General features: G+C 50.9%; 2 protein-coding genes and 1 pseudogene across 58 annotated transcripts in view; all 3 read left to right on the top strand.

Annotated features, from left to right (window-relative positions):
* Window positions 1-6,135: 6,135 nt before the first annotated feature.
* NR1H3 (nuclear receptor subfamily 1 group H member 3) lies at window positions 6,136-13,674 on the top strand. 8 transcript variants are annotated; one of them, XM_086677511.1, is made up of 10 exons: window positions 6,136-6,280; window positions 7,613-7,692; window positions 8,203-8,391; window positions 8,884-9,150; window positions 9,394-9,602; window positions 9,708-9,887; window positions 10,035-10,134; window positions 12,766-12,879; window positions 13,094-13,188; window positions 13,379-13,674. In XM_086677511.1, exons 2-10 carry the CDS (start codon window positions 7,650-7,652, stop codon window positions 13,523-13,525), a joined length of 1,344 nt encoding a protein of 447 aa, XP_086533637.1. In that variant the 5' UTR covers window positions 6,136-6,280; window positions 7,613-7,649; the 3' UTR covers window positions 13,526-13,674. The 8 variants fall into 8 exon arrangements, with proteins under 8 accessions (XP_086533637.1, XP_086533640.1, XP_086533641.1 ...); XM_086677514.1 differs by having other exon boundaries at window positions 6,172-6,196; XM_086677516.1 differs by having other exon boundaries at window positions 6,200-6,645; window positions 13,111-13,188; window positions 13,379-13,541.
* On the top strand, window positions 8,599-8,721 carry LOC112866252 (U2 spliceosomal RNA; annotated as a pseudogene).
* Window positions 13,675-14,802: 1,128 nt separating the features above from the next.
* MADD (MAP kinase activating death domain) overlaps window positions 14,803-16,911 on the top strand; it is a 40,216-nt gene continuing 38,107 nt past the window's right edge. For 26 of the 50 annotated variants that reach the window (XM_086677499.1, XM_086677471.1, XM_086677477.1 and 23 more), the window contains exons 1-2: window positions 14,804-15,116; window positions 15,931-16,015. The gene's annotated coding sequence lies outside the window, so the exon portion shown is untranslated. Of the gene's footprint in view, window positions 15,117-15,930; window positions 16,016-16,911 lie in introns of all 50 variants that reach the window. The other 24 variants (XM_086677487.1, XM_086677494.1, XM_086677483.1 and 21 more) reach the window with 4 other exon arrangements.

Genomic DNA, 16,911 nt, shown 5'->3' with positions numbered 1-16,911 from the left:
ACAGCTGCTGCAGAATTGGGGCAAGAGCTGGGAAGTGTAGGGCGCCCTTCTCCACACCCCTGCCTTCTGGTGGAATTTGAGCCTTGGCCCTGTTCCCGGGAGAGGCCCTGTTTGGTGCAGGGCACAGAGTGTCAACAGTTCTTTGGACTCTCTGTGTCCTTGAGGTTGGTCCCAGTGTAGCCTACTTGCTCCTGCCTTTGAGCAAAGCTCCAAAAGACCCCTCACTTTCCCTTCCAGTCCTTTCCCTGCCCTCCCACCCGTCCACTTCCGAATTTTAGAGGTCTTCTAAGATGTCATGCCTCCTCCGAAAGGAATGTTGGACAGTGTGTTCAGACTTTGCAGAATCAAAGCAGTGAGTCCACAGGCGAGGAATTTCAGACCAATGGGGAGATACATAAGGATAAGGGGAAGGAGTGTATCATAAAGTGGAGTAGGTGTAGTTTCCACAGAATCGGAGACCCTCTTGGCATTGGCCATTGGTATCCAGGTGCAGCCAATTTGGCCTTAGTGCTTTGTGACTGAGCTTGGAATGACTCCAGGATCACAGGCCCTTGGGATGCTTTGATTCAGGTCTGCCCACTGGAAGCAAATCACCTCAAATGGTTGGGAGAAATAAAACCTGATCACGACTGTATGGGAGAATAGGGTGCCTGGGCGGCTCAGTTGGTTAAGGGTCTGACTCTGATTTCCACTCAGGCTGTGATGTCATGCTTGGTGAGCTTGAGCCCCATGTCTGGCTCTGTGCTGACAGTGCAGAGCCTGCTTGGGATTCTCTGCCTCCCTCTCTCTCTGTCCTTCCCCTGCTCACAGGCTTTCTCCCTCTCTCAAAAGTAAAGAAACATTAACAAAACAAAACTTAGAGTGCCTGCGTGGCTCAGTGGGTTAAACGTCCAACTTCGGCTCAGGTCATGATCTCGCAGTTTATGGATTTGAGCCTGGAGCCTGCTTCAGATTCTGCGCCTCTCTTTCTCTCTGCCCCTCCCCTACTTTTGCTCTCTCTCTGTCTTTCATAAATAAATAAACGTTAAGGAAAAAAAAAACTGTATGGGAGAAAGCAGGATCATTATTTTACCCTATGACTCCAGATCCAATTATTTTTAATATACCTTTCAAAATTGTTATGGAGGAGTGAATAGAAATTGAGAGCTGAAAGATGGGTAGTCAAATGGTTTTTAACCTTCTTATTTAGTCATAAGCACCTTTACGAATCAGATGAAAATTTAGTGCCCTGTTTTCCAGAAAAAATGTCCACACACACAAATGGAATTTTGTATATAATCTTAAGAGGTTCATGAAGACCATCAATAGTTTTCTTGATTCAGCATCTCTGAATCCCTGATCCAACCTAGTCCCCTTACTTTAGAAGGATAAGAAAACAGGGGCAACTGGGTGGCTCAGTCAGTTAAGCGTCTGACTTCAGCTCAGGTCATGATCTCCTGGTTCATGGGTTCAAGCCCTGCATCGGGCTCTGTGCTGACAACTAGGAACCTGCTTTGGATTCTTTGTCTGCCCCTCTCCCACTCACACTCTGTCTCTCTCTCTCTCAAAAATAAATAAACATTAAAAAAATTCTTAAAAAAAAAAAAAGGATAAGAAAACAAAAAGAGAGGAAGTGATTTGTCCAAGGTCACAGAGTTTAGGAGAAGGGATTAAAACTCAAGTTTTCTGATTCCCAGATAGTCTTTATAATGGGCTATTTCTCACAGGCTACTCAAACTGCATTGCTAAGCCATATTTGGTGACCCCCAAATGCCTTCAATAAAGAGATTTCTAATGAAACTTTCTCACATTGGTTGGGTTGAATGGGGCATGGCTAAATGCCCCTTACTCTTGCAAGGACATAGCCTTGCCTTGTACCCAGGCCTTTGTGATTTCAGAATGTAAATCTTGGGTGGGGCGGGGGGTGGGGTGGGGGGGGAATGTAAATCTTGGGCTCACTAAATTTTGGTGAGTAGAGCAAATTCAACTTTTGCTTTTCTTCCCACTTGCTCAAGTATGCCTGTATCCTTTGTGCCTGCAAGTATCCTATGTAGGAGGGATTGATGGAGCTGATATTATTTCCATTTTTTGTAGTAAAAAACAAATCCAGGAAGGGTGAAGATTATAGCACAAGTACGTGGTAGAACCAAGAGCTGAGCCCTGTTTTGTTTCTTTTTTTTTTGTTTTTATTTATTTATTTTTTGTTTTGAGAGAGAGTGAGGGCCTAAGTGGGGCAGAGAGAGAGAGAGGAAGAGAATTTCAGGCAGGGTGCAGAATTTCTGCACCATCAGCCCAGAGCCCGATGCAGAGCTTGAACTCACAAACTGCAAGATCATGACCTGAGCCGAAATCAGAGATGCTTAACCGGTTGAGCCACCCAGGCACCCTGTGAGCCCTGGTTTCTTGACCCCTAGCTCCTGCATATTTTCTACCAGATGATTCTGTAGTCTCCATGCCTTTGTTCCTAAATACAGATGCAAAAAATTAGGTGTGTAGATAGATTTATAGATAGGTGGATACATGGGCCTATCTCTGATCAAATAAATCAGAATCCATGAAAATAAGACCAGGTTTGGAAACCACTGTTCCACTGTGTTGTCAGAAGTAAACCTAAATCCAGGTGAGTTAATCATTTTATTGATCTGGGGAGGTGGTTTTGTGTAATGGAGTGAGGTATTTTTTTGTTTGATTTTGAGTCAGCTAAACCTGTATTCAGATTTGATATTTACCCACTTGCTAGTAACTATCTCTTAGGGTTATATATGATGCTAAATAAAATAATACACGTAAAGATAAATAGTAAATAGGGGCGCCTGGGTGGCGCAGTCGGTTAAGCGTCCGACTTCAGCCAGGTCACGATCTCGCGGTCCGTGAGTTCGAGCCCCGCGTCGGGCTCTGGGCTGATGACTCAGAGCCTGGAGACTGTTTCCGATTCTGTGTCTCCCTCTCTCTCTGCTCCTCCCCCGTTCATGCTCTGTCTCTCTCTGTCCCAAAAAAATGAATAAACGTTAAAAAAAAAAAAATTAAAAAAAAAAATAAAAATAAAAATAAAAAAAAAAAGATAAATAGTAAATACATAGTAGTAAATGTTACTTTTCTCCTTTCTGCCTTCTATATTATCTCTGAACTCATAAGCCTGAGAAGCAGAAATTCCTGGGTTCTTCTCTATCTTGTGATTGGGAGGTTGGGCAGAAGTTGTTTGAGTGCCCTGCAAGATGACCCCCCACACTCTGCACCTTTCCAGAATGGTGAAGGAGAGAGCAAGAATCTGTTTCCTTAGTCTGTCTCTCCAAACTGTACCTTGTGGCCTGCTTCATGGGAATTTGAGTACTTTCAAGGGAATTATCAAATAGTACATATGACTGTAGACTGGGGAATGCTCCTCTGTTTTTGCTTCAAGTTTCCCATTGCTGCAAGGAAAAATCCTCTGGAGGTTCTAGGGTCACAAATGTGACCTGGAAGATCCCGAAAGGTTCTAGGATCCTCTAGGAGCCAAAGAAACATAGGAGACTGGGAAAGAAAGAGCACTGGGAGGCTTTGCACCTAATACCTGTGGGCTAGTGGGACTCTACTGTGGGGGTGGGTCTGGTAAAGTGAGACATGTAACCCCAGCTGCTGATCACCTGACTACTTGCTCTGGTTTGGGGGAGATGTCCCAGTGGTGGGACTGCAGAAACTCTGGCGATAGTGCCAACAGGTTTTCGTTTTCCTATTTTCCTCTCCCTTTCTTTCTTCACAGGGGGGAGGCTCCTGAAGCCCTGTAACCTGAAGGGGTAGCTCTGGCAGTAAAGCACTGGTAATGCTTCCTTCTCTTCTACTTGAGATAAAGGAGCAGACTCCCTGACTTGGAGGAGATGGTGCCCTGATCTGCTTGTTCAGCAGCTGGCACTAGCCTGGGTCAAAAAGGCTCCAGATGGGGCTTGTGTGTGGTCTCAGGTCCTGGTCTGCAGAGAGACGGGGGTGTCAGGAGAGGGGGCTGAGGATCAGGAGTAGATGAGGGAGGCCTTTCCCACCTCCCAGAAGGTAGGTCATCAAGCCCCAGATCAATGTTACATCCCAAGTTCCTTGTATCCAGGTGTTTCAGTGACATCTCTGACTGTCCTTCTACACTGAAGCTTCTGGGGGTGGGGAAAGGTGGAGGAGGGAACTGGGTGGATGATGTGGGTGCTGAGACAGAATGGTTCCAGTTTCCCAGGGGTTGGAGTCCCTGGTGTCTGCTTTTCCAGGACAGCTGGGGCCTTGTGAAAATCTGGAAAGGAAGACATGCAAGAGGAATGGAGAGCCTTGTGCTCATGACTCAGAGATGTTCGGACAAGGGTGGTGGCCTCATGAAGGGATGACCTTGTGATAAGAGGGAACAAGAGCTAAAGCTGGAGGCAGAACTTTGAGATGGGGGGTGTCAGAGGGGCTTTTCTGAAATGTGAAAGTGAATACGGGGGCAGATTTTGCAACACCACCCAGCCTGCTGTCTTCTCAAGCCTCTGCTCTCCAACCCCCGCCTGTTCCCCCACCCCACCCTGTGCTTCCTCCCATCTTTCACCAAGCTCTCTTTCTGTTTCTGCTTTCCCCGGCCTTCTCCCATCCTGTTCTGCCACACCCTCTGTCCGCTCTGTCCCCGTTCCTCTCTTCCCTGGTGTCCTGTTCATCTGTTTCCATCCCCCTGGCTGCCTGCCCTGGCCCTCTGTCCTTCTATCCTTTAATGTGGGGCCCCTGGGAACTGGAGTTCACAGCAAAACAGGAAGAGCCTGTGAGCAGGAAACTGGGAGTGGGGCAGGGGGTGAACAACCAGCAGTAACCTCAGCCTCCCACATCTGGACTGAAGCATCGCCGGGGCTCTCTGTCTCTCCCACAGCAACCCACCAGCCCCAGCTTCTTCCATCCATCTTAGTGTTTCATTGGTCCAGCTGACCTGAGAGACAACCAGACAGGAGCATCCTGGACTCCAATTCAAGAGAAAGAGCACAGGAGTTCTCACTGGAGTGAGGACATCTGGATTCTGATCCCAGCTTGGCCACTAACTGTGTGTGGTCTTGGAAAAGGCTCTCCCATGAGCTCAGTGTTCTGAGGCTAGTTCTTCTGAATGTTCTCTGTAAAATGGTGCTCCTGTTATTTACCCTCCCTCCCTCCCTCCCTCTTGAGGTTGCTCTAAGGCCCAAAAGATATAGTGAAACAAGCACTGGAAGGTTAACAGTGTGAGATTCCAGATGATGGGAAGACCTATAGATGAAACGATTGGGAAGTTAATGATAGCTGCTACCATTTCTTGAACACTTACTATGTGCCACACATTGTGCTGTGATACGTTGTTTATGTCTCATGACAACCTTATGTAGCTAAAACCATTATTATTATCATCCCTATTTTAAAGCTAGAGAAATTGGTTCAGAAACATTATGTAACTTATTTAATCGCAATCAGACAGCTAATAAGAGGCAGAGGCAAAGCCAGGATTTGAACCCAAAACCTGAGCCCAGAGCTCAGGTGCCAAACAACACGTTGAGATGAAATTGACAAGAGTTAACAAGTACAGAAGAGGATCATATCATTTTTCTTATTTAAGAAACAGGAACATAGTACCTCCTCTGTTGCCTACTCTATGCTAGGCCCTGTTCCATGGGCCACAGGGGAGATAAAATCAATTAAACATGGTATCTACCTTCAGGGGTGTATCTCATTTTCCGGGCAACAGGGCAGGACAACTACAGCTATAGTCTCAGTACATCCTGGTTAGAACCTACCATCACTTCAGATGGAACGGTTCCCAGATATGAGAACCTGTGTACCTTCCCAGGTCCATCCTGGGCTGGCACCTGAGTCACCTGCCATCTCCACCCCTACCTCCTTGCCAGGCCTGCCATTGCTCCTCCTCTCTCTCCTGGCCTCTTCACATTTCGGTGGCCCCCTGCAGGGCACCCACGTTCAGAAAGCCTCCCTGGAAGGAAAAGCACCTGCCTTTCCACCTCTGGAGTGACACCAGCTTGGCTGAGGCCCGGGGCTTGTGGGGAGAGCTTTTTGGCCCTTTCCCAGAGGCAGGAGAGGAGGAGGGAGGCTGGGAAAGCAGGCTGGGGCTCGGTGTTGCAATTCCAGGCAGTGCAGGGACCTTTGCTCTACGAGGTGTCTATGGAGGGGAGGGAACACTGACTCTGGAGGCTGCCGGGATTGGGGTGGGGGTGCCTGGGAGGCCGTCTTTCTGTAAGAGCAGCTAAGAGGCACCGTGGTGAGGAGAGGAAGGGGAGAGATGTGGAACTGGGCTGGTCTACAGGGAAATGCGACTGTCATGGTTGGGGGAAGGGAAGCAGGGGTGAGGCTGGGCTGAGGGGCGGCGGGCTGGGGAGGAGTCAGCATGGTAGGGAAGCTGCCCCGTGGGTGTGGGGGACGGCGGCCAGGGTTCTGGTCAGTCGTCTCCAGTCTGCCTAGCAGGAAGGAGAAGTGGCCCGACCCCTCAGCAGTCCCTCCCCTCAGCCTCTCCCCACATTACTTTCCTGGGGCTCCGGTCCTTCACTTGCTCAGCTCCGGCTCCTCCGCCAGCCAGCGAGGCCTCTGGACAGGGGATTGCACCATCCTCCTCTCCCAGCAAGGGGGCTCCAGAGACTGTCCCAGCCAGGAAGTCCGGTGGCCTGGGGATTCGGTGGGTCTGTTCCTCAGCACTGGCCTGGGGCTCTGTGTGTGAGTCTGGGGTGGAAGGGAGGTTACCCTGTAGATCTTAGAAAGTGGTCTCTGGGGAGAACTGAAGGATGATAATGGTGATGGCAGCCCAGGCAGCAACAGGATTCTATTTAGGTCCCAGAATAACTTCTGAAGGGTTCTGGGGGAGGGGGGTCCTGGCTGTGAACTGGAGCGACCCCCACAGGCAGGAGGTTTGTGCCGGGACCCTGGAAAGTGACAGTAGTGAGGGTGTCTAAGAAGCAGTGAGTTTTACTGTGTGAGTGAGCAGTGAGTGAGCTGGTCCTGGCCAACTTTGTTCCCAGTGCTGTCCTTACTTTGGAGTAAGAGGAAGGGGCTCTGACAGAAGCTGGGCAGATGTGCCCAAACACTCTGTGATAGCCTGGAGGGGTCCTTGGGGAGAAGAGGTGGCATGGTGGCCAACAGCTAAGACTTTGGAGTCAGACCAGAATTGGAATCTTGGCTCTACCATTGCCTAACTGTGTAGCCATAGGCAATTTACTTAATCTCTTTGAACCTCAGTTTCCTGATCTGTAAAATGAGCTTAAGAATAGTCATGATATTGGGGTGCCTGGGTGGCTCAGTCGGTTAAACGTCCTACTCTTGATTTCGGCTCAGGACATGATCTCACGGTTCGTGAGTTCAAGCCTTGCAAGGAGCTCTGTGCTGATGACACGAAGCCTGCTTGGGATACTGTTTCTCCTTCTCTCTGCCCCTCACCCGCTTGTGCTGTCTGTCTGTCTGTCTCTCTCTCAAAATAAATAAATAAACTTAAAAAAGAAAGAATAGTAACGACATCCATAGGAATATTGAGAGAAAGGCATATAAAGCCTTAGAACAGGCTGATATGTACGTATACAGCAAGTAAATGTTAGCGGATATATTAGTACTGATAAGATCAGGAGGAGAAAGTTGCTGAGGCCAGAAAGGAGCCCGGTTCTGAAGACTGTAACATGGATCATTCCTGCAGGAGAGTCCCTTGGTAATGTCCAGGGCTCCAGGAAGAGATGTCCTTGTGGCTGGAGGCCCCTGTGCCTGATGCTTCTCCTGGTAAGCTTCTTCATCCCAGCCCTCTCCCCTGAGCCCACATCTCAGCCCTTCTCCTCCCTCAAGAATCAGCCTCCTTCGTTACTTGCCTTCTGCCATACCCCAGAGAGCAGTCTAGAGTCGTTCTTGGTATTACTTGCCTCCTTCTGCCCAGACTACCTCTACACTGGTTCTGGTGCTGTTCCCTCCCAATCTGGACTTGCTGCCGGGGACAGCTGGCATGTCCAGGGCTTAGCAGCACTGGCTTTGAAGAGTTCTGTCCGATCTCTGAAATGGATGCACATCAGCCCCTCAAGGGGACAAAGGTTAACATCCTCATTTAAGGTATTGAGGTACAGGGGACTGTAAGTGACTAGCCCTAGAGCCCACATGAACCCCCGGGGCCTGAAGCCTGAGCCAACATTTTGCTGCCCTCTAGCGGTAGAAACAAGTTTGCAGTTTCCCAGAAGGACACAGAGGAAGTGGATGGGAGGGACCTGAGAGACCCCCCTTGTGCCTCTCTTTTGGGGCTAGACTCTGCAGTGGAGCTGTGGGAGCCAGATGCGCAAGATGCAAGTGGCCAGGCGCTGGGAGTCAGCAACTGCGTCCTCAGGGAGGAAGCCAGCACGCCCCAGTCGGCTGGGGACTCCCTGGGGGCAGGGCTGGAGGCAACAGAGCCCATAGTCCTGCTCCCTGGGGTGGATACCCCTCCAGAGTCTACAGGTGAGGAGCTGTTGGATTTGGAGGAGGCAGGGGGTCCCTGGATCTGGGAGAGGTACCTTAGGGCTGTTTACCTCATAAGATCACGGTTAAGTCCAAAGGCTTTGGATTCAACTAGACTTGAGTGATCTAAGTGTGAATTTTGTCTCTACCTTAGGCCTGTCCGAGTCTCAGTTTCCTTATTTGTAAAATGGAAGTAATAATGGTATTATCGCTTCTTGGCCTTTTGGCTAAGAGCAAGTGTAACATCTGTTCTTACCAGTTTAATAATAGTATCTATCTGTTATGGCTGTTGTAAGGATGGATCAATGCATATAAAGGCTCAGACAATACCTAGGACATAATAGCACTTGGTATATGAGAGCTACTTTCTCATAACAGACTGGACAGTGTACAGGGAAGGGAATGAAGGTCACTGAGTGCTCAGGGCAGTGGCCAGCTGGGCACCAAGCTTTTTTCTTGGAGAAGAACATTAAGGCTCTTCCCTGTACCCAGAGCTCCGTCCGCAAAAACGGAAAAAGGGGCCAGCCCCCAAAATGCTGGGGAATGAGCTGTGCAGTGTGTGTGGGGACAAGGCCTCTGGCTTCCACTACAACGTGCTGAGCTGTGAGGGCTGCAAGGGATTCTTCCGCCGCAGCGTCATCAAAGGAGCGCGCTATGTCTGCCACAGTGGGGGCCACTGCCCCATGGACACCTACATGCGTCGCAAGTGCCAGGAGTGTCGCCTTCGAAAATGCCGCCAGGCTGGCATGCGGGAAGAGTGTGAGTGTCTGGGGGCAGGAGTGGGGGAGGAGGCTTCTGGGAAAGGGGTGCCAGGGTGTGAGGGTAGACAGGCAGCTGAGCCTACAGGGCCTTCCTACACGGTCCCTACGTATAGATTAAAATATCTTCCTTATGTTTACTCAATGCTCTCTGCTTTTTTGGAGCCTCAAACTACCCCTGTGCCCCATCCTTGCTTCCTGTCTCCCCCTTTTCCTCCCTCCTCACGTCCGGCCCCGTCCTTAGGTGTCTTGTCCGAAGAGCAGATCCGCCTAAAGAAACTGAAGCGACAAGAGGAAGAACAGGCTCAGGCCACATCCATGCCCCCAAGGGTGTCCTCACCTCCCCAAGTCCTGCCCCAGCTCAGCCCAGAACAGCGGGGCATGATTGAGAAACTGGTGGCTGCCCAGCAACAGTGTAACAGACGCTCTTTTTCTGACCGGCTCCGAGTCACGGTAACTGAGGGAGCTGGGGACAGATGGCTGTGCCCAGGGCATGGTTGGCTTCTTGATATCCGACTCAGTATAGTTTGTGTCTTCCGTCCTTGCCCTTCTGGATAGCCTTGGCCCATGGCACCAGATCCCCAGAGCCGGGAGGCCCGTCAGCAGCGCTTTGCCCACTTCACGGAGCTGGCCATCGTCTCTGTGCAGGAGATCGTTGATTTCGCCAAACAGCTGCCTGGCTTCCTGCAGCTCAGCCGGGAGGACCAGATCGCCCTACTGAAGACCTCTGCCATTGAGGTGGCTGGCAAGGCTGAGGGATGACGGAAGGACTGGGGCGGGATTGTCTCTGGCAGGGGCTGCACGACAGCCGCATGGGGAGTTGAAAGTGCCTCATGCCGAGACCAGCCTGCAGAGTCCCTGTTTGAGGTCTGCTGTTGTGTGCAGGTGATGCTCCTGGAGACGTCTCGGAGGTACAACCCTGGGAGTGAGAGTATCACCTTCCTCAAGGACTTCAGTTACAACCGGGAAGACTTTGCCAAGGCAGGTGAGAACTGAGATCAAAAAAAGATTGGGGTGGATGGAGAGACACTTTTGGTCATTGGGCTCATAGTGACTACAGAGACACAGGCCCAGGCTTTGGGTGGCTGTTCAGGGAAGACTCCTCTTGTTTTCCGAAGATAGAAAGTTGGAATGGTGATCGGCCTCTCTCAGCTGCTCCAAATAGACCCCTGTCCTCTGTTGCATTTGGCCAGTGGTTCTCAAACGGTGTTCTAAGGAATCTGAGGTGGGGTTCTGGGGAATTGTCACCCTGGAGGAGGGTCAGGGAGGCACAGGAATGTCCTTCTTCCTTGAGCCAAACAAGAAACTCCATGTAATATTGTGCTTCTGGATGATGTTTTGCCTAAAGAAAAGATTTTGCACCGAGTCTTAGTACTTAATAAGGAACTCAGTGGTGCCCTTTAAGGAACGTGTGGACTGACTTCACCCTATCTTTCAAATGCTTTTTTTGATGAGTTGTGGAACAGAAGCTGAAACGTGGCAACTTCAGGGCCATTTTAGGTTAAGAGTGAACACTCCCTTCCCCGTGCTGCATTACACCTGGAATGTTTTCTCCAAGAATTCGTTCACAGCGCTGCTCTTTGATCCTTACTTGTAGGCTAAGCAGTGTTGGCTTCCTCATATTCAGTTGCTGGTAATGTTTGTGTCATGGGAGTGGGGGTGGGCAAGAATGGACGGCTGAGGGTGTTTTGGAGGGACTGGAGCTTCGGCTCAACGGGAGACCGAGTAGTTTAACACCTGAGTGAGTGGGTCTGTAAAATAGGGCCAATGCTATGACTCCATTCTTGGGGTTTGTTAGGTCCTGCTTTCCAGGACAGAGCTCATTGTCTGGTTTCTGGTGACTCAGACCGGCTCATATGCCTCTTGTCCAATACAGGCCACTCTGAGCTTTCTAGGAAGGCCTCCCTTAACTATAGAGCATGGCAATGGCCTGTCACATCTCCTGGCTTCTCTAGTGCCCTGTGTGCTGCTGGAGTGTACAGGCGCCTAATGGGGGCAACTTGAGGACTTTTTTCCAGCTTTAAAAACCCAGCCCTGCTCCTTTTCTCTGCCTTTTTCCCTAAATGCTTATCATCCAGGTCGTTCCCAAGCGTGGCCGCCTCCTCCTTCCTAACCTCCTCCTTTCTGAACCCTTCGCCATTCTCATGTCCGGGTGTTCCTGCAGCACTGGCGGGCTTGTGCCATCTGAATCTGCACCTATTTATAGATTCATTTATATAAGCAGTTGTGATGCCATCACATTTGCCTTTCATTTCTTTTTGTCAGCGAGGTCTTGGGGAGGAGGAGCAGGGGCCCTCTTTTGTCAGGTCTCCATCCCTCTCTGCATCCACTACTCTACGCTGCAGCCAGTAATGATGTGGCCTGATAACATGAGCAGACCCTGCAAGGGTGCACAGACCGTCTCCAGAACCTCCGCCTCCTCTCGGTACAAAGGGCCTGTTCGGCACAATTGGAGGCTCAACACCTCAACAAGAAAGGCTTTATAAAATGGGGCATGTCCATTAAATGTCTCAGCACACACTTGATAAACATCAGGGTGAAAGTACAGGAAGTGACTAACCAAGAAGCCTTGAATGGAAAAGTTAGCAGATGGTTGCTAAAAGAAATCTGAGAGAGCTTAGGGGATAGGGTGGAGTGGGGGAGACTGTGTGATGGGAGAAGTGTTCTTTAGATGTCACGACTTTAGGTCATGGTTTGTTGAACTTCACTCTCCTCAGCAAGAAATCTGGCTCTGTTTTTTTAATCTATTACTTATTTAACAAGCACTTATATAGTATGTGCCACGTTATAATAAGGATCCATCATGAGATGAGTACTATTACTATCTCCATTCTGCAGATGGAAAAACCAAGGCCCAGAGAACTTAAATAACTTACCTAAGGTCACACAACCCAATAAATGGCAGAGCCAGGGCTCCAACCCAGGCAGTCTGTTGTCATAGTCCATACCCTCAACCTTATTGCTGTGTTCTTGCTGGGATGTGAAACATGTTATCTCTGGTATTCAAACAAGTAAGGCCTATTGCCAGTGAAAAAGTTTTCTTTGTAAATAAAAATAAGAGTTGCCTCTATTTCTAGTAATGTGGGGTCCTCCAGAATGCCAATAATAGGGGCACCTAGGTGGCTTAATCGGTTAAGTGTCAAACTTTGGCTCAGTTCATGATCTTGCACTTTGTGGGTTCAAGCCCTGAGTCGGGCTCTGTGCTGACAGCTAGGAGCCTGGAGCCTGCTTCGGATTCTGTGTCTCCCTCTCTCTCTGCCCTTTCCCTGCTCACGTTCTGTCTTTCAAAAATAAATAAACATTTTTTTTTAAATGCCAATAATAGAAGAATTTATCCTTGTCATTCAATTCAGCACCTCCTATGTGCCAGGCACAGCATTATGTGCTTTGCATGCTTTATCATTTAGCCGTCTCAACAGTCTTACAAGTTCAGATGAGCTTCCCATATCACAGATGAGGCTTAGAGAAGTTAAGAAACTTGCCTAACATTACACAGCAGAGCCCTGGAGACTTCTTCGTGCGTTCCCAATAGTTCCCCTAAGTTGAGGAGTTGGAGGAGAGAAGGAAGCTCCCACGGCTGGTGCTGCATGCCCCCGCCTCCCTTCTGCCTCCCCAGGGCTACAGGTGGAATTCATCAACCCCATCTTCGAGTTCTCCAGAGCCATGAATGAGCTGCAGCTCAATGATGCCGAGTTTGCTTTGCTCATCGCCATCAGCATCTTCTCTGCAGGTGTGAGGAGGGGCAGGAGGGAAAGGGAGCAAGAGACTTGCACCAAGAGGGGGCTGCAGGCCCCATGGGGCAGGAATTGTGGGGGTGGAAGCCCATGTTGTGCTACTTTGGGAGATGTTGGGTGCGGAATGTCCCTATTTTGGGGGTTGTGATTTGGGATATGGAACTAAGACCGTGGCCAGACTTGCTCCTCGACTCTCTTGGTGACCTGTAGACCGGCCCAACGTGCAGGACCAGCTCCAGGTAGAGAGGCTACAACACACATACGTGGAGGCTCTGCATGCCTACGTCTCCATCCACCACCCCCATGTGAGTCTCCCAATGGTGTCCTTTTTCCTCCTCCCCACAGGCTTATCCCCTGACACACCTGTTTTCCCTTCAAGACTCCTTCTCTGACTACATCTTGCACAGACAATTTGGTACCTCTCTCACAACTCCCCTACCCTTGCCCCTTCCCTGGGGAGAGACAGAACCTGTATTTGTCCCTCTCTTCCCCTAGGACCGACTGATGTTCCCAAGGATGCTAATGAAACTGGTGAGCCTCCGGACCCTGAGCAGTGTTCATTCAGAGCAAGTGTTTGCACTGCGCCTGCAGGACAAAAAGCTTCCCCCGCTGCTCTCTGAGATCTGGGATGTGCACGAATGACTGTTCTTCCCCCATATCTTCTGTTTTCTGGGCTGGATGGCTGAGGCGCCTGGCTGCCTCCAACAGGTGGAGCTGACTGAGAAGGGCAAACATTCCTGGGAGCTGGGCAAAGGAGATCCTCGTGTGGCATTAAAGGAGAGTCAAAGGGTTGGGAGTTTTGTGGCTGCTGGGCAGTGAGGGTCCTGCTAGAAGTGTGCTCCATTTGAAGATCGTACTGACCCAACCAAATGGATGAACCTGGGGGCCACTTTGCACAAGGTTCTCCAGGGCCCTGCCCCTCCTGCCTCCACCACTTCCTGTTTTCCCCACAGGGCCCCAAGAGAAATTCTCCACTGTCACTGCGGCTTGGCCATAAATGCCTGGGGGCTGCCTCACTGATAGGTCTGGTGCTGTCTGTACAGAAGGACCAAAAAGAAGATAGAACGAGAGAAAAAAAAATCTCTGGATTGGGGGTGGGGGCACGGCCACCATAGAGGAGGAAACCCTCCTTTAGGATCCGCCTCCAGACGCATAACAGAGACAAGTCACAAGTGACAGCCTGGGCAGTGAGAGGGGACTTCCTTTTACCAACCCCATGAGGATAAATGAAATGCTGAGGCTTAGATGCCCCCTTCCCTTTTAGTGACCCAGGTGGGATTGTGTTGTCTTTCTAAGGTGGGGGGGGGGGCGGGGTAGGAGGTTGAAGTTTCAGAACTAACACCCCGGTCATGCACCTGTCTTCGTGGGCGCGCTCATAATGCCTCGGGTGTTCCGTTGGCACCTAAAAAAGAGGGTACAACAGCCCATCCTCTAGGGCCCCAGGCCTTGTGGGACAGGAGGAAAAGTGCCCTGACACCAGGGTGTAGGCTGCCCTGCTGCGGGTTTGTCTTGTGGGAAGGGCTGGACTCCATTTCCCACCGGACACCGCGGCACCGTTCACGTCCCCTTCGATCTGCGCGCTCCCTTGTAGGTGAGACAGCGGGCCGCGCCTTCCGGCCTCGGTCCCCCCCGCCGTCCCTGAGTTGGTAGGCTCCACCTCCAGGGCAGCGGCTTTGCAGCCCCGGCTGCTGGGCACTTCCAAGCCGCTTGCAGGGGGAAGAAGCGTGAGGCGTGGGGGACGCTCAGAAAGTCTCAAGAGCAGTTTCATCTTGAGAAGTCGCTCCCAGATTAATCTACATTTCGTCGAAATGGGCGCTATTACCTTGTCAAATTAAAATCTCTTTGTGCAACCTGAACAAAAGGTATTCCTTTGAGTCCTCCCCATGGCACGCTTGGCGCTGGGCTGGCCCAGCGCTCCCCATCGCCTTCCCACTCCCACTCGGATAGGTGTGTGCGTAGCCGCCTTTCTCCCGAGGTTGGCTCCACCCTTCAGCGCTCGGCTTGGTGCAGCTCTGTCCCCCCCAGTGGTGCATGGTACAGCCCCCGACCCCCTCAACCTCTCCCTCCCTCGCGGGCTCAGAGTGGTACGCGCCCCCCCTCCCCCCCCCCCCCCCCCCCCCCCCCCGGGCAGACACGGAACTGGCGCGCGCTGGAAGCGGCGCCGGCAAGCGACCGACGCTCAGCTGCCAGGGGCGGTCTGACTGGGCCTGGCCGGTTCCCCAAGGCTCGGGAGGTAGGAAGGTCCGGGCCATTCGGGGGCCCTGGAGGATATTTGGGACGGGACTCCTCGCGGGGGTGAACGGGCTCTGACAGGAAACAGGGGTTCTGGGGGGAAGCGGCCTCTGAGGAGGCCCTAAGAGGCGTGTGGGGGGGGGGCGTGGGGTCTGGAGAGGAAGGGGAGTCCGTAGGGAAGGGGGCGGGGCTAGAAGTGAGAGCGCTCGGGGCCGCGGACCGGGTTCGGGCTGCCAGACCCAGCGCCGCTCGCGGCGGCTGGGCTCGATTCCTGCCGGCCGGGCAGGGGCGGGTGAGAACTGTCCAGCAGGTGAGGGGGCGGGCAGAGCTGTCCAGCCCGGGGGCCGAGCCGGGATAAGCACCTGGCGCGTGCGCGCGTGTGTATGTGTGTGTGCATCTTACATTTGATCACGATTTGGAGACCATGTTTGGTTCTTTGGGGAAAAAAAATTGGGGGGGGGGAGTGTTTCAAAACTGCTTGTTGGAGGGTCGAGACACCATTTAATCTTTGCCGCAACTGCTTCCCTTCCTATCCTCGTGCATCTCTAAATTCCTCTTCCTGCCCGGCCTCCCCCCCCCCCCCCTTTCCCAACCCTGCCTATTGCCTGCCTTATTGCTCTCGTTCTCCCCCACGCTGACCGGTCTGTGCTGATGCGCTTGCAAGGTCACTGCCTGGGTAGGAGGGGAGAGAGCCTCCTGTTGTGCTCACGTCAGCAAAGATGTCATATCGCTCTCCGGTTCCTGTGGTTTTACTATGACATTCTGCCCCAAACGAGGGACGAATCCAAAGGGTTGGTTAACGTTACCATTTGTAGGCTGAAAAGACATAGAGAACGTAAAGATCTGTGGATTCCAAATCTGCATCTGGAGTGGATGGTGATGGAGGACTTCAGCAGATAGGTATGCGTTTAGGGCTTGATGCCTTTGGAATATAGGAGCTGGAAACCAGGGACTCCCCCTTAGTAAACATGGTTGAAGCAGGAGGCAGAGGCTGAGCCTGGGTTGGTATGAAGACAGGATGTGAGTTATAGGTGATGTTAGAGGCTTTACAGAGAGGAGGGAGAATGGAGAGAAAAGCCTTGGTTATCTCTGCAATCTGAATAATGGGAGGTAGTGGCTATTGATGAGACATGAAGTGTGGCTAAGCATCTATCCTATCACTAGTACTAGAATAGTCACAAGATCTTGGGGTCCTCGTGGCTCTGGAGGGACATGAACGTTGTAGGGCATGATAATGATTTGAGTTTTATCACATGCTTCTCAAGTGGGAGGGCTGGGATCTCACCAAGGCTAGAGGCCTGATGCCCTAATATGTCAGTAGAAGATACTTCAGGTGTGATATTTGAGATTTTGGCAGGAAAGGGCTCTTGATTTTCAGTGTAAAATAGATTTCAAGACTTAGCCTTGAGCTCTGGCTCTGTAAATTCTGTTTTGAGATACATTGGCTCTCATCCTAAGTATTTTGCACATAATTATAGAACAAATTATGCTTTTACCTATGCCCCTTTTCATTTCTCTATTTCCCTCCCCTTCTTACTCTGCTTGGGAGGAGTTGAAATCAACTTTATAGTAGTGCCCCACCTACTGCGGTTTGCTCATGACTCCATGGCACTGGAGAGAACCAAAGGACTTTTTGGGTGTTAATGATACCTAGAAATGAGCATATGGCATGTTTTAGAAACTTGGTTTTGGTTGTGTAGAAAGAAGAAATCTCTCAAAATCCAGAAGTAGGACAAAGTGCAAACTAAAGATAGGTAGGGAAGAAGATAACCTAATAATTAGCAGGTGCTGTCAGT

Source organism: Puma concolor, chromosome D1 (assembly GCF_028749965.1).
Source record: "Puma concolor isolate L17-30 chromosome D1, mPumCon1.1.hap2, whole genome shotgun sequence".
Taxonomy (NCBI): Eukaryota; Metazoa; Chordata; class Mammalia; order Carnivora; family Felidae; genus Puma; species Puma concolor.
This window is presented reverse-complemented; position numbering and strand designations above follow the sequence as displayed.

Excerpts from the sequence above, each read along its gene's own strand:
- NR1H3 (XM_086677511.1), top strand. The coding sequence starts at position 7,650 with ATGTCCTTGTGGCTGGAGGCCCCTGTGCCTGATGCTTCTCCTG. Across the intron at positions 9,151-9,393 it reads GGCTGGCATGCGGGAAGAGT|GTGTCTTGTCCGAAGAGCAG; the intron begins GTGAGTGTCTGG and ends CCCCGTCCTTAG. Across the intron at positions 12,880-13,093 it reads CATCAGCATCTTCTCTGCAG|ACCGGCCCAACGTGCAGGAC; the intron begins GTGTGAGGAGGG and ends GGTGACCTGTAG.